General features: G+C 43.2%; 1 protein-coding gene across 1 annotated transcript in view; it reads right to left on the bottom strand.

The window, feature by feature from the left end:
- Positions 1–5024: 5024 nt before the first annotated feature.
- The window catches only part of LOC143964150 (deoxycytidine kinase 2-like), a 321867-nt gene continuing 312125 nt past the window's right edge, over positions 5025–14766 (bottom strand). Inside the window, exon 7 of the mRNA XM_077473842.1 lies at positions 5025–5330. Within this exon, the coding sequence (XP_077329968.1) occupies positions 5298–5330 (33 nt within the window). The 3' untranslated portion in view covers positions 5025–5297. The remainder of the gene's footprint in view (positions 5331–14766) is intronic.

Below are 14766 nucleotides of genomic sequence, written 5' to 3'. Positions count from 1 at the left end.
CATTTAGCTACTCACATAGTTGATGATTAAAAGAGCACATCTAAGTGTGCAGGCATCCCGGGTAAAGCTGTCCACATAGACCATCCCCCACACCGCTGTCAGTCAGCTGAACCGCTTGTGGAGTCCAGCATGGAAGGGACGAAGTCGATGGTGGTGTGGCGGATGGTCTATGTGGATAGCTTTACCCCGGATGCCTGCATACTTAGATGTGCCTCTTTTAATCATCAACCATATGAGTTGCTGAATGTTGTACCTTCATTAAATGGAACCATATTGCTACACTTGGAGGCGTCTCTCCTCTTTTATACTAGTTGTGACATGACACTACTTGTATATCAAGAAATCACTTGCATATCAAGTCAAAACTTATAAAAACAATTCTGCTCATCTTGCAAAACGCTCTCACACCAAAGTTTTAGCACCTACAAACTGTGGTACAATATCTCACAAAAGTGAGTACATCCCTCACATTTTTTGTAAATATTTTATTATACCTTTTAATGTGACAACGCTAAAGATATTACACTTTGCTACAATGCAAATTAGTGAATGTACAGCTTGTATAACAGTGTACATTTGCTGTCCTCTGAAAATAACTCAACACACAGCCATTAATGTCTAAACTGCTGGCAACTTAAAGCGAGTACACCCCCAAGTGAAAATGTTCAAATTGGGCCCAATTAGCCATTTTCTCTCCCCGGAGTCATGTGACTCATTAGCGTTACATGGTCTCTGGTGTGAATGGGGAGCAGGTGTGTTGAATTTGGTGTTATCGCTCTTACTCATACTGGTCACTGGAAGTTCACCATGGCACCTCATAGCAAAGAACTCTCTGAGTAACTTAAAAAAAGAATTGTTGCTCTACATAAAGATGGCCTAGGCTATAAGAAGATTGCCAAGACCCTGAAACTGAGCTGCAGCACGGTGGCCAAGACTATACAGCAGTTTAACAGGACAGGTTCCACTCAGAACAGTCAAAGAAAGAGGACAAAGAACCAACCTAATGTGAATACAAAGAAAAAAAGGAGGAAAACACCGCGCTACCTATCAAAATACCCAAAAATAAATGTGCAGTAACACAAACCAGCAGCTAACATAAAAACAAACCAAGTCAAGTAGCAAAATGTAACCAAAAAATGTAGCGCTGAAATAACATAAAATGTGAAAGGACTAAATGTGAATCACTCATAAGCCCAATGAATATAGTAATAAAAGGACCTACTTAGTGATAATACATGTTATGCTGCCCGGTAGGAATATTCTGTAAAACATATATAATAGACAATCAATATGTGAACAAGTGATAAATGTCCAACTAAAGTGAATAGTGTGCAAAATAAGTCCAAATGTTCCGTTGACCCAAACCATAGGAAGCCTTCAACCAACAGCCCAAATTTTTTTTCAGAAAAAGGTAGGTACTCTTACCAGAGGTGGTGGACACAGAATACTATACAGTAAATGTGTCATACATGCTTGTATAGGTTCCACACGTCACAAATGATTTGTGTATGCTGGATCATAGATCACAATCAAAGTAGCCGATATCCTCTCTGTTAGCCAACTCCTGGAACGATTCACCAGGATGTGGGGCTACACAACTCACAACGAACTCCCAGCTGTATCTCAAAGGTTCCAATCCAAAATGGCTCCGAAGGGGTTCACCATAAAACGGAAAGTATGGACACAATGCCCCGCATAGTGAAATTCCACCATTGAAGGTTTATTTATAAAAAATGCAATTTACATAAAAAATAACATAAAAAAATCACGTGATCCAATGAATTGAATAAAAAAGCAATATGGGGAGCAGGAAACGCTATCCCTACGCGTTTCGACCTCTAAGTCATCTACTGGGGCATTACCTGCCCCCCCCACATTGCTATAATATATATATGTTAACAAATTAGAAAATAACTTACACCTGTGGACGGCCACCTCCTCCTCCATTAACCCTAGCATGTGTGCGCTCAACATCACGGACACTGCTAACTATAACATCCCATACATCCAGCACCATCCTCACAGTAAATGATTCAAATTTCTTCATTTCTATACAGAAGAGATCTGAGATACAAATCCAGTGAAAAAATGGTAGCTTGGAATGAATAATTTTCCTATGTAAAATGGCGGCCTTGCGTGCGTTCCACCGGTATTCATAAAAACCGGAAGTGGCGATGCACTCGAACAGATAAGTGATTTGTTACCAAAAAATAATAATTAGAAAAGATGATAAGTATTAGCACAAATACAACTGATCTGGCGTTCAGCACATCGCTCGATTTTGATGTAATGAACCCATAGTCTTTGCATTGATACCGCTGCTAAACAGAGCGCAACGTCACTTCTGCTGGCGTGCGCTTCAAGAAGGAAGCAAACCTTTGTTTGCGCCCCAAACCTCATTTTGAAACCGGAAGTGGTCAGTAACCACTTCTGGTTACATCGTTTCTGCCGGGAATTATTATAGAAAGAGAGCTCAGTATGCGTACCAAGCCTCAATCACATACCGGAAATAGTCGGGGTACATATGAGGTCACCATCATTGGCAAAATTAAAATAGACCTCTTTAGTGTGATCGAAAATGACGCAATACCTCCATAAAAAATAAAAGTAAAAAAGAGTAAAAAAGAAAGAGAATATCTCCTTCATCCTACAAGAAAGTTGATTATAAAATAAAACTGAAAAAAACCCTGAAAAAATAATCTGCGCGAGGTCAAGCATAAACTCCACCCAAGGCGGCACTCCAACTTCATGAATTTTACATTTGTTCTTAATAGATCAAAGGGAAGTTTAGTTTACCTATCAGTCACCTCTACTATACATCAAAGACATCCAGAAAAAAATCTGATAAAAAAATTAATAAATAAAATGATAAATTAAATGGCGTGAAATTCTGGAGCATCACATCAGTGACCTTTATAGACTGAGATATCACTCACCCTCAATCAAAAGATCGGACGGGCTACAACTATGAGCTGAGGCGCCACTCACCCCCGGTCAATGAAACTGTTAATGTCCCAATCAACGTTCATGCCATAGGGCGAGTAGCACCTCAGCTCATATATCCAATAAGTTTCCAAACGAGAAACCCCCCTGATCCTAGGTTCACTCCGCCAATGAGGGACAAATTTGTCTATCACTTGAAATAAGGTGTCCTCAGGATTTCTATCATGGCACTCTAAATAGTGACGGGGGACTGTGTGTTTATCACAGCCATTCTACATTTTAGCAATATGCTCATTTACACTTACGGAGAAAGTCCTCTTCGTGCGGCCAACATATTGTTTGTTGCATGGGCATGTGATCAAATATACTACATACTTGGTCACACATGTTGTAAAATGTCTCATTTTGTATGTGCGAGCTGTCACACTGGATGCAAAGGTGTCAGTCTCACGTCTCATGACTTATTAAATTGAAAACCTAAAGCGAACATTGGGACTTTATATGAGGCGGTATACAATATATACATACACCTCCATCCCCGATATATTGAAAAAAGATAAAAAGGAGAAATGGTGGGACTTTGTATGAAGCATGCCACTATATTAATTGAACCACTCGATTTACATATTATTCCATTTATTAATACAAGCCATGCATACAATAGGTAAATAATACATTATAGATGAATAAATAATTAAGCTAAAGGATCATAATCATAATACATAATTGATTCAATAAAATACATAATAATCTCATAAAAAATTATATTAATTATAAATTGATAATTATAAATCCATAAAAAATAAATACTTCATAGTATTACATAGATAGTTCAATATGATATGCATAGCACTCGACCTCAGTATATAGACCTAAATTGTAATAGTAACAGCATATAGACCTCAATAATAGGTAGGTTCGTAAAAAATAATGAATTCTAAATAATAAATAAAAACACTGACGACGCATCAAAGGTAATCTCTACGCGTTTCGTGGTTATATACCATTCATCAGGAGCAGATACAGAAAATGGGGGTATCTATAATGAGATAAAAAAGCCAAATAAATAAGAAGTATATGAATAATATATAATATAATATAACTATATGAAAAGGGGGGAGAAAGGGGGACATAACATTCTCACCTATCCATAATATATAGGTACCGTATATACTCGAGTATAAGCCGAGATTTTCAGCCTCTTTTTTGAGGCTGAAAGTGCCCCCCTCGGCTTATACTCGAGTCATCGCCGTCTGACTGCTCGATCAGCGTATCGAGCAGACAGACGGCGGACATACTACAATTCGAAAGCCGCGCCTCCGCCTCCGCCTGTGATAGGCGGAACACTGAATTTCCCAGCAGCCTGTGTTCCGCCTATCACGGACATCGTCTCATCCTCGTCCGTAGTACGAGGATGAGACGATGTCCGTGATAGGCGGAACACAGGCTGCTGGGAAATTCAGTGTTCCGCCTATCACAGGCGAAGGAGGAGGCGCGGCTTTTGAATTTTAGAATGGCCGCCGAGGCGCCGACGAAGAGCGGCGATCCTGGCACGGGACGGGACGGAGGCAAGGCAAGGCACGGCACGGGACGGGACGGAGGCAAGGCACGACACGGGACGGAGGCAAGGAGGCAAGGCACGGCACGGGACGGAGGCAAGGCATGGCACGGGACGGAGGCAAGGAGGCAAGGCACGGGACAGAGGCTCGGGACACAGGTAGGCTGGACACACACACACACACACACACACACACACACACACGGACACACACACACAGGGATGGATGGATGGAGACACACACACACAGGGATGGATGGATGGATGGAGACACACACACACAGGGATGGATGGATGGATGGAGACACACACACACAGGGATGGATGGATGGATGGAGACACACACACACAGGGATGGATGGATGGATGGACACACACACACACAGGGATGGATGGATGGATGGACACACACACACACAGGGATGGATGGATGGATGGACACACACACACACAGGGATGGACGGACACACAGGGATGGACGGACACACAGGGACGGACACACACACAGGGATGGACAGGCATGTCTCACCCTCGGCTTATACACGAGTCAATAAGTTTGCCAGTTTTTTTGGGGGTAAATTGGGGGCCTCGGCTTATATTCGGGTCGGCCTATACTCGAGTATATACGGTACATTTGTTTGTAGAAAATAAAAGCGAGAACCATTATAGAACATGTTGGCCCCGGAAGCTGAGATGGAAAACCTCGAAGTACACGGCAAGCACCAGTAACCAGGAAACAAAGAATTATATATAGGGAATAGAGTGACTTCAGTGAAGTGCATGATGGGTGGTGGAGTCAATCCATATTAAAAGAGCTTCCCAGGAGTATCTGTGGGGATTAGAAAAAATAATAATAATATAAAGGAATAAAAAAATATATAAAAAATATAAAAATATATATAGAAGGATATATATATATAGAAGGATTTGAAAGAAAATGTCTTTGTATATTCAATTTACGTACATATTTTTGCACGTCAATGAAAGTATGGAACTTATCCAATTGCCGGGGTGGGACAAACTTAAGCCCTTTATCAAGGACAACCTTCTCATCATCTAAAAGTATGGCCTTGCTTAAGTTAAAAATCCCCTTTCCTAATGCGTTCTTTTTCGCTTTCCTCCATTGAAGGCGCCAGCCTCCTCTACAACCTCTCTTAGATTTGGACTTCGAGCAAAATTGGAACTGGGTTTGTGAAAACCCGTACCCTGAACCTGATCAGGGAATTCATAATTATAGGGAGTCCGCATGTATCCGTCCTCCCTATTGGCATAGGATCGGTCATAATAAACGTTGCGGGGATCATCCTCACGGAGGACTGCCTAACGGTTCTGTGTATGTGTTGGTGTATTATATTGATAGTTAACTTCCCTATTCATGGATCTATCATTATAGTTAGAGGCCTGATGGTCATTCCATGAAGGCCCCTTTCTATATAAGTTGGGTGGATTATTCCCCTTCTTATTAGTTATGGCCTCTATTTTTAAAGGGAAGGGCCTTTCTCTGTCCATCATGAGGATACCTTCTAAAGGTATCAAACCAGCGTGCTGAATATTATATAAAACCAGACCTCTTAGCACACTACCCAGCGCTTCAGGATGAGCTACTTTTAAATTGATATATAAAATATGTCAATAAAAAAGTTGCAAGAATAAACGTAAATCTAATATAAATATAATATAAACCACAGCTGCTGCTTTGTTTCCAAAACAATGTTATAAAATATATAAAAAGTTGAAATCCTGACAACAAGAGTCCACTCTCTATATATAGCAGCGCATGACTATACACTTTCATTCAAAATGACTTTTTCCCGAGCCCAAGAAATGATGGTGATCGGAAACAGTTCTATTTGTGAAAAGAAGGGATACAAAGCAGTTTCCACCCCACGATCCACCTCTTGTGTTCTAAACGAAACCCGTTTTGGGGGTACACTCACCAACTCACTGAGAATTTGAGCCTTCACAATACAAAAACCAACCCCTCCTTGGCCGCTAGATGTCTCTGTTGTTAATATGGTGGTCCAGTATGTCGAAATTGCTGGTTGTGTAAGTTCAGGGCTCAGGACAACCCCAGACTGCAATACTTCCTGTCCCACAGCTGATTGTCTCCCAGCATGCCTCACTGCAGGGGAATGACGCTCTACTCTGCAATGTATGCAAGGGGACCCACTCATTGCCTTGCATACGTTGCAGTGTAGAGCAAGGTTCATCAAACAGACACAATTTTCACATCAACACTGTTGCAAATTGTTAACCAATAGAAAAGACTATCATTCTGTGCCCAACATTTTTCTTTCATGTCCCAAAGGTTTTGGCCACTACTGTCTATTGATATGTGAAACACTTTCAAAACTCTTGAAACAATTAGTGAGCAAAAATCAAGTTAACATCATTCATTTATACTCCCAAAATATGTACAACAATACTATACCTGGCTCAAGCTGGGCTCCCCCAGTTCTTCCTGAGTGGAAGGCCTAGGTTGGGCGTCAGAAGACTCATCGGGTGTGGAATGGAGCATAGAAGGACGCGTGGAAGGAAGAGTAGAGAGAGAATCTCTGACCTCAGCCTGGTCTGACAGAAAATGCATCCTGTCATAATACCACAGGGTGGGGACATAAACGTCATCTGCTGCAGCTCCAGATTGCATGGACTTCAGCACCTTGGTCCTCTCCCTCAGATATGTACTCCTGAGGCTACCAATTTTCTTTTTTAAATAGGTGACGTCTGCCCTGGGGACCACTGGCTTCACAAACTCAACCAGTTGCAACATTGCTGCCTGCCTCTCTTGTCTGTTACTATATTGTGGGTGTTTTGGTTGCCACAGGAAGGGCATGTCTCTGTATTTATCGATGAACAGAGCGAGGAAGCTATGATCGTTGAACCCGTCCATAATGTCTGCAAGACACAATACAAGACAAACCCTAATGTCAGTCTAAACTCCACTAATGCAGGCCTCAATCTAGAAGCAGTATAGCCTAGTGATGTACCAAGTTAAAAATTGTACCTTCGTTTGCACGTTTGTCGCGTCAACTTCTCCCTCTGTTCACCGATCGCACGGACGACACGTTTTATATACAGTACGCACACGTGAAACTCTGCCCGCCCCTGACGTTCTTTCTAGACTATTCCCCGCCCCTGCGCTTCCGGCGCAGTGGGGAGAGCACATGGCGGAGAGAACGCAAGTGCACACTAATAATAGTCCCACTAACAAGGAAGAGGGTGAGGAAAGCCCGGAGCCTGAAACTTCCCGATCCAGGAAGAGAAGATTTAAGGCCTCAAATATGTCTTTTGGAGAGATGTTGGAGATGGTGGACATATTGAACAGGACTGACTATGATGGGAAGTATGGACCTTACCCAAACTCAAATATCAGAAAGGCCAAGATCATGAATAAAGTTGTGAAGAGTCTTCATAAGAATTTTGGGGTACGCCGATCCAAGGATCAACTGAGAGAACGCTGGTCAAACCTGAAACTGAGGGAGCACGAGCAGTACAGAAGGATCAAGCGTGTTCTTGACAAAAGTAAGTAGTTGTCGTGTGTTCATATGATTATTATTGCTTGCATCCTGCTCCATGTGCTTTGATTTCATGTTGTGCAGTTTATGGCCACTTTCAAGTTCATGGTTTCATTCGTTCGTAGGAAACATCGTTCTGCAGGTAAGTATTCCAGCTGAACACAGTGTCCCCAATAATGCTCTGCCAAAAGTAACAATTGTACAACACTTCCAAACAATGTTTCATATTCCTAAGGCCGCGTACACACGGGCGGACTGTATGGCCTACTTAGTCCGTCGAAACACATTTCAGCGGACAGTCCGCTCGTGTGTGGGCTTCAGCAGACTTTTTCAGCGTGCAGTCTGGCGTACTAAGTATTTCGGATTTTTCGAAATTCTGTCCGTCATACTTTGGTTTCAGCGGACAATCCGCTCGTCAGTAGGCTAGTTCGACGGACTAAGCATGGCGCATGCTCAGAAAGGATTTCCACGGCGGAAGGGTGCATTGCTGTGTATTGGACTTCCTATTTCTAGTCCCGTCGTACGTGCTGTACACGTCATCGCGCAAGCTTTCGACGGACTGTTTGTGCATCCGTGTGTGGTCAAGTCCGTTCATTCGAAAGTAGGACGGACTGTCCGTCGGATTGTATGACGGACTAAGTAGGCCATACAGTCCGCTCGTGTGTACGCGGCCTAATTCTGCCCTCTGTGTGCTAATTATTCTTTTTTTTTTTCATTCTCATAGGGGAGAGAAGACTCGGCAAGTATGAGGACACCAGGGACCACACCCCTCCCAAAGAAGGCCAAATTCCACTACCAGAAACAGAGGAGCAGGAGGAGGAAGGAGAGATCGTTGAGGTTGGCCAAATTGTCACCACAACAGGTGAGTGTCGGAGAACACAGCTTCCGGTAAGCTCATCAATGTATGTCACCATATTTTTATTAAATGGTGTGTTTTTTTTGCTTTGTTTTGTAGGTGATGTGGAAGAAGATTCCCGTTTTACCAGTGAAAGTGCCCAGATCCTGATTGGGGAGATAGTGGGTTGCAATCGGGATTTGGAAAACATACAGCAAAACATCAATGATGTTAAAAATAATATGAAGAACATCATTGATGTTTTGGGGAGAGTGTGAAAGACCAAAAACTAGCTAGGGTTTTATTTTTGCTATTTTAAAACTCAACTTTTGTATTTTTTGAAAATAGAAATTTGGAAGATGCACAGAGTGTGTAAACATGCACTATCTCCCATCATAGGTGATCAATTGTTTGTGTAAAGTGGCTGAGATGAAGGGGTTGCAGCCCCAAAGCATGTACATTGATCCCCCATGATGGGAGATAGCACATGTTGACGCACTGTGTGCATCTTCCAAATTTGGATTTTCCAGGGGTCACACCCCATGTGATGAAGGCAATATCAGCCCAGTTTGTACATACTCATGTCTGATATTGTCTTCACTTTTCAAAGTTGAACTTTGTAAGTTCCTGTGTTCTGTATTTTACGCTTTGATACATGCCTGTTTACACCAAGTAAACCAAATTTTACAGAAACTCTGATTTTGATACACATTTCTTGGTTTGTTAAAAAAAACCTTTTCTAAACGCACACGTGAATGTGCTTGTATTAAAAAGTTTAATTATCAACAATGTGTGGCTTCCTTTTTCATTGCGCCAAAAATGTATTTGGAGTAAAATTTTAGTTTGTGCTGAGAAGGAGTGTGATTTACTAAAGGAAACTCCACTTTGCACTCCAAGTGCAGTTTCAGGTGTACTTTTGCAGTGCACTTGTAGTGCATAGTGGATGTGCCTTTAGTAAAAAAAACACCCACAGTCAGGTGTAAATTTGGACAATCATGCCATTTTCCTGCCATGGTGCTGAAAATGAGCACGATTTTGGTCAGTAATGCACTACATACATTAGTTACCAAAAAAAAGGTGTGTGTGTAGCAGACCCACAACATAATTAGATTATCTGAAGAAGAGACTGTCCCCTCATCTCGCTCTAAACTTGGGTTTGCACTGTTGTTGAAAAAGGCACAACTTGAAAAAACATAAATATACCTAGGAGACACCTAAAACCAAGCCAAGCAGTAAATGAAGGAGTTTTAGAGAAAAATGTATTGTTAAAATGCCGCTCAGACATTGTCTGGCATATCAATGGCCCCCCTACCCACAAAGTAGTTCATGTATTGGGTTCTAACCTCACGGGCGCTTTGGGGGAGCAAGCAAGGATGAGCAGGTTCAAGGCCTGTGAGGTTATCTTAATTTTCCAGCAAGTCTGTTTCTTGTTGGCCAACTGAGACCGCATAGTTCACAGAAACTTTTTAAAGAAAATTGTGCAGAACACAGCACGCCAGCACTATGTAATTCAGTTTGTATTCCGCCATGTGAATAGGCGCAAGAAAAAGGTGGAACCGGCTGGCCAGTATACCAAAAGTGTTCTCCACCACTCTTCGGGCTCTGGACAGGCAGAAATTAAAAATCCTCTGCTCTGGGGTGAGGGTAATCATCGGGAAAGGCCGCATCAGATGGTTCGCCAGGGCAAACGCCTCATCCGCGACGAAGACGAACGGGAGTCCTTCCCGATTCTCCTCTGGGGGTGGCAAGCCCAGACTGCCACTCTGGAGACGCCAGTAGAACTCCGTCCGTGCGAAAACTCCACCATCCATCCATTTTGCCCCACGTCCACATACAAAAACTCATATGTCGCAGACACCACCGACAACATCATGATACTATTAAACCCCTTGTAGTTAAAATAGTAGGACCCCGAGTTGGGTGGTGGGACGATGCGGACGTGCTTCCCATCTATTGCTCCTCCACAATTGGGAAAGTCCCAATGACTGGCAAAGTGGGAGGCCACAGTCTGCCATTCCTGTGGCGTTGAAGGACACTGTGGAGTGAAATAAGACCAAAAATTTGTAATTTGACAAATCAACATTGCAAGCAGATTAGACACCAACATTTTTGGTCAAAATTAGTATAACATTTTGGGAACTGAGTATTTAAAGCCTTAAAAGTATAAGGTCCCCTTATGGGAGTCATCACCCCCCCATCTGATGGGCCCTTGCTAAAAAATGAGGGGGGGGATGTTTTGGACAGGTAACCCTCTCCACTTGATTGAGAGCTGAATGCCGAAATAATGTGTGATACTTTTGAAAGCCCCTCCTTAGTTACACTATTGGCAGCCCACCGGACAGGTAAGAAGTGTCATAATCCCAAAAAGAAAAGAAAATGGAAGCACATTTTGAGATTCTGCTATTACATATCCAGATAATTAATATGTTAAAAAAATAAAATAAAACTAGCATTTGAAAGTATTGAGGCAGGCCCTTGCACTACATGCTTAGGTGAATTCACACATAAATGTGATCATCAAAAAGGTAGGTATAGTGTGTATTGGGTTTGGTAAAGTCATCAGATAGAGGATTGCTATCAGCTGAGCTAGCAGTTGGGGGAGGGGGGTTCCTAATGAGTTTGGCACAACCCCTAAAAAAATGGCACTCTGCATGAATTGAAGCACCCACATCACATTTGTAAACATTATAGGGGGTGTTTAGGGGAAAGCAATACTATGGAGCTGACAAAAGACATTGGTAAGTGACTAGACTATAGTTTTATGGGCCAAGAAGAGCATGGTGGGGAAGTTAGTGAGGCAAATATGCCTGAGGACAAAGGGGCAGAACATATGAATTAGAGCATATTGCAATGATGGTAATTAGGGAATGAGGAAAGAAATGCAAGACATTAGCAATCATGAAATACATAGAATGTGATGTTTAACCAGTAGAGACCCGCGCTATAGCCAAACGACGGCTACAGCGTGGACCTCCTTTGCTGGGACTACGTTTATTGACGTCGTCCCGTGCACGAGCGGCCTGCGCACCCCCTGAGGGGCGCGCGTGGCGCGCTCTGTGATCGGCGAGTCTACGAGATTTGCCTGATCACGGATCCGAGCAAGGGGTCGATCCCGACCCCTTACCACGTGATCAGCTGTCAGCCAATGACAGCTGATCATGTGATACAAGGGAGCCGGTAATCAGCGCGAGGAGAAAAAAAAGAGCGGATCACCGGCGGCCGTGATCGGGACATCAGTCCCGATCACGGCCAGCTTACCAGTGCCCACCTGCCAGTGCCACCTCTATAATAAAAAAGTGCCCCCATCAGTGCCCATAGTGCCACACATCAGTGCCCACAGTGCCACCCATCGGTGCCCACAATCTGCCTCAACAACGGTGCTGCACCCCAGTGCCACATATCTGTGCCCATCAGTGTCATCTACCAGTGCCCATCAGTGCCCATCTATCAGTGGTACCTATTAGTGCCACCCATCCGTGACATCTGTGCCCATCAGTGCCGCCTTATCTGTGCCCATCAGTACTGCCTTATCTGTGCCTATCGGTGCCACTTTATCTGTGCCTGTCGGTGCCACTTTATCTGTGCCTATTAGTGCCGCCTTAACTATGCCTATCAGTGCCCACCAGTGCAGCCTATCAGTGCCCACCAGTGCCGCCTCATCAGTGCACTTCAATGAAGGAGAAAAATGACCTGTCTGCAAAATTTTATAACAAACTATTAAACATGATTTTTTTTTTTTTTTGCATCTTTTTTTGTTTGTTTAGCAAAAAATAAAACTCCCAGCTGTAATTAAATACCACCAAAAGAAAGCTCTATTTGTGGGGAAAAAAATGATAAAAATTTCATTTGGGTACAGTGTTGTATGCCCGCGCAATTGTCATTCAAAGTGCATCAGCGCTGAAAGCTGAAAATTGGTCTGGGCAGGAGGGGGGTTTAAGTGCCCAGTAAGCAAGTGGTTAAGGATAAAACTTACCTTCATATAGTCCTTCTGCAGGACCTGAATGATGGCAGAACAAGTCTCTGGAATAATGATCCCCAGAGCCTGGGGGGAGATGCCTGTAGAGAACTTGAGGTCCTGAAGGCTTCTCCCTGTCGCCAAGGAGAGCAACGTGGCGATGAGCCTCTGCTCCGGAGTGATGGCTTGCCGCATGCAGATATCCTGCCTGGTGATATAAGGGGTCAGCAAAGCCAGCAGACAGTGAAAAACGGGGTCCGTCATCCGGAGTTAATTCCTGAAATCATCAGGATTATTCTCCAGGATCTCACGGAGCAAAGGCATGTGCAGGAACTGGTCACGCTCGCGCAACCAATTCTTGGTCCACAAATGCCTCCCCTCCCTGTTCATGGACCGGGCTTGTGTCAAAGTAACAACCCCAACACGAAGCCCCTGCACAGCACAAACTCTACGACGAGTACGTAGACGAAACATGGTTTTAAAACGATCGGCTCGTCAGAACGGACACCAGAAAGCACCGATAAACAGCAAGGCCTGAAAGAACGACCTGAATAGCAGAAGCAAGCAGACAATAAGAAATGCCTTTCAAAGCGTACTATACCAAGATATAGTCCACAATGATAAACAAATACTTACTGACTGCACGCACTTATTATCAGATACGCACAAACCAAAGAGCAGTAGCGATCTGAATCACTAATCTGAAAAGCGCGAATCGTCTCTCACCAAACTTCTACTAACACGAGATCAGCAGAAGGAGCCCAAAGGGTGCTGGACGTGGTGCTGAACTTCCCTTTTCTACTCTCGCCGTACACGGCTTAAGTCACCGCGTTCTTGGCAACCGCAAATTCTGACAACTTGGTCCGACCATGTGTATGGAACAGTTTCGGACACAATCCGTCGGACAAAATACGTCAGACAAAATCCAATGGATTTGGTTGTCAGAATGTCTGACCGTGTGTACAAGGGCTTAGACGCAATTGCTAGAGAATGGAGGATTTCGTTGCCCAGTCCTCTGTCTTGAAACAAAGATTTTTGGAAAAAGGATACAGATCTAACACATTAGATAGAGATATTCAGGCTGTACAACATCTAGATAGGCGTTCATGGTCTTTTTTTTACAACCTTTTCTATCCAACATAAGGAAATTGAAAAGATATTTAACAGGCATTGGAAGGTGTTATGTGATGATAGGGTGTTGGGACCTATCCTGCCTGACAGGGCTGGCATTATTTTTAGAGGTGCCCGCTCTGAGGGGTGAAATTGCTCCCAATACGGTAGACCCCCCAACTAAACCAACATTATTTTTTGACTGCAAAGGCTTTTTTCCTTGTAGAAAATGTAACGTGTGTGCGCACAACGTCATGAGACGTAAGACTGACACCTTTGCATCCAGTGTGACAGCTCGCACATACAAAATGAGACATTTTACAACATGTGCGACCAAGTATGTAGTATATTTGATCACATGTCCATGCAGCAAACAATATGTTGGCCGCATGAAGAAGACTTTCTCCGTACGTGTCAATGAGCATATTGCTAAAATCAAGAATGGCTGTGATAAAAACACAGTCCCCCGTCACTATTTAGAGTGCCATGATAGAAATCCTGAGGGGTCTGGTCCTAATCCGTAAGCCTTCCGTTTCCCCCAGGTCCCTAGCTATGTGCTTTATTTTATTAGTGGTGATATTAATAGTTGATAATATTAGTGATTAGTGATTAACCATATTTATTAATTATCCTCAAAAAAAAAAAAAGGAAACCAACAGTTTCTTGTGTTCTAATTCTATATACTCTCCCCCACCTACTCATTGTCCCTCATTGTCCCGCCCTCTCATCCCTCACAAGTCTAAACCATCCCATGTGCCACCATCATACCCATATGCATTTACTGACCCTCCACATCCATTACTCCCTCCCTCCCCCAAAAGAGAAAAAAAAAAAACATAAAAAAAATATT

This window comes from Lithobates pipiens, unplaced genomic scaffold (genome assembly GCF_037356315.1).
Source record: "Lithobates pipiens isolate NorthernLeopardFrog02 unplaced genomic scaffold, aLitPip1_a1.2 Scaffold_8, whole genome shotgun sequence".
Lineage (NCBI taxonomy): Eukaryota > Metazoa > Chordata > Amphibia > Anura > Ranidae > Lithobates > Lithobates pipiens.
Note: the sequence above shows the minus strand (reverse complement) of the source record. Positions and strands in the feature narration are given on the sequence as shown.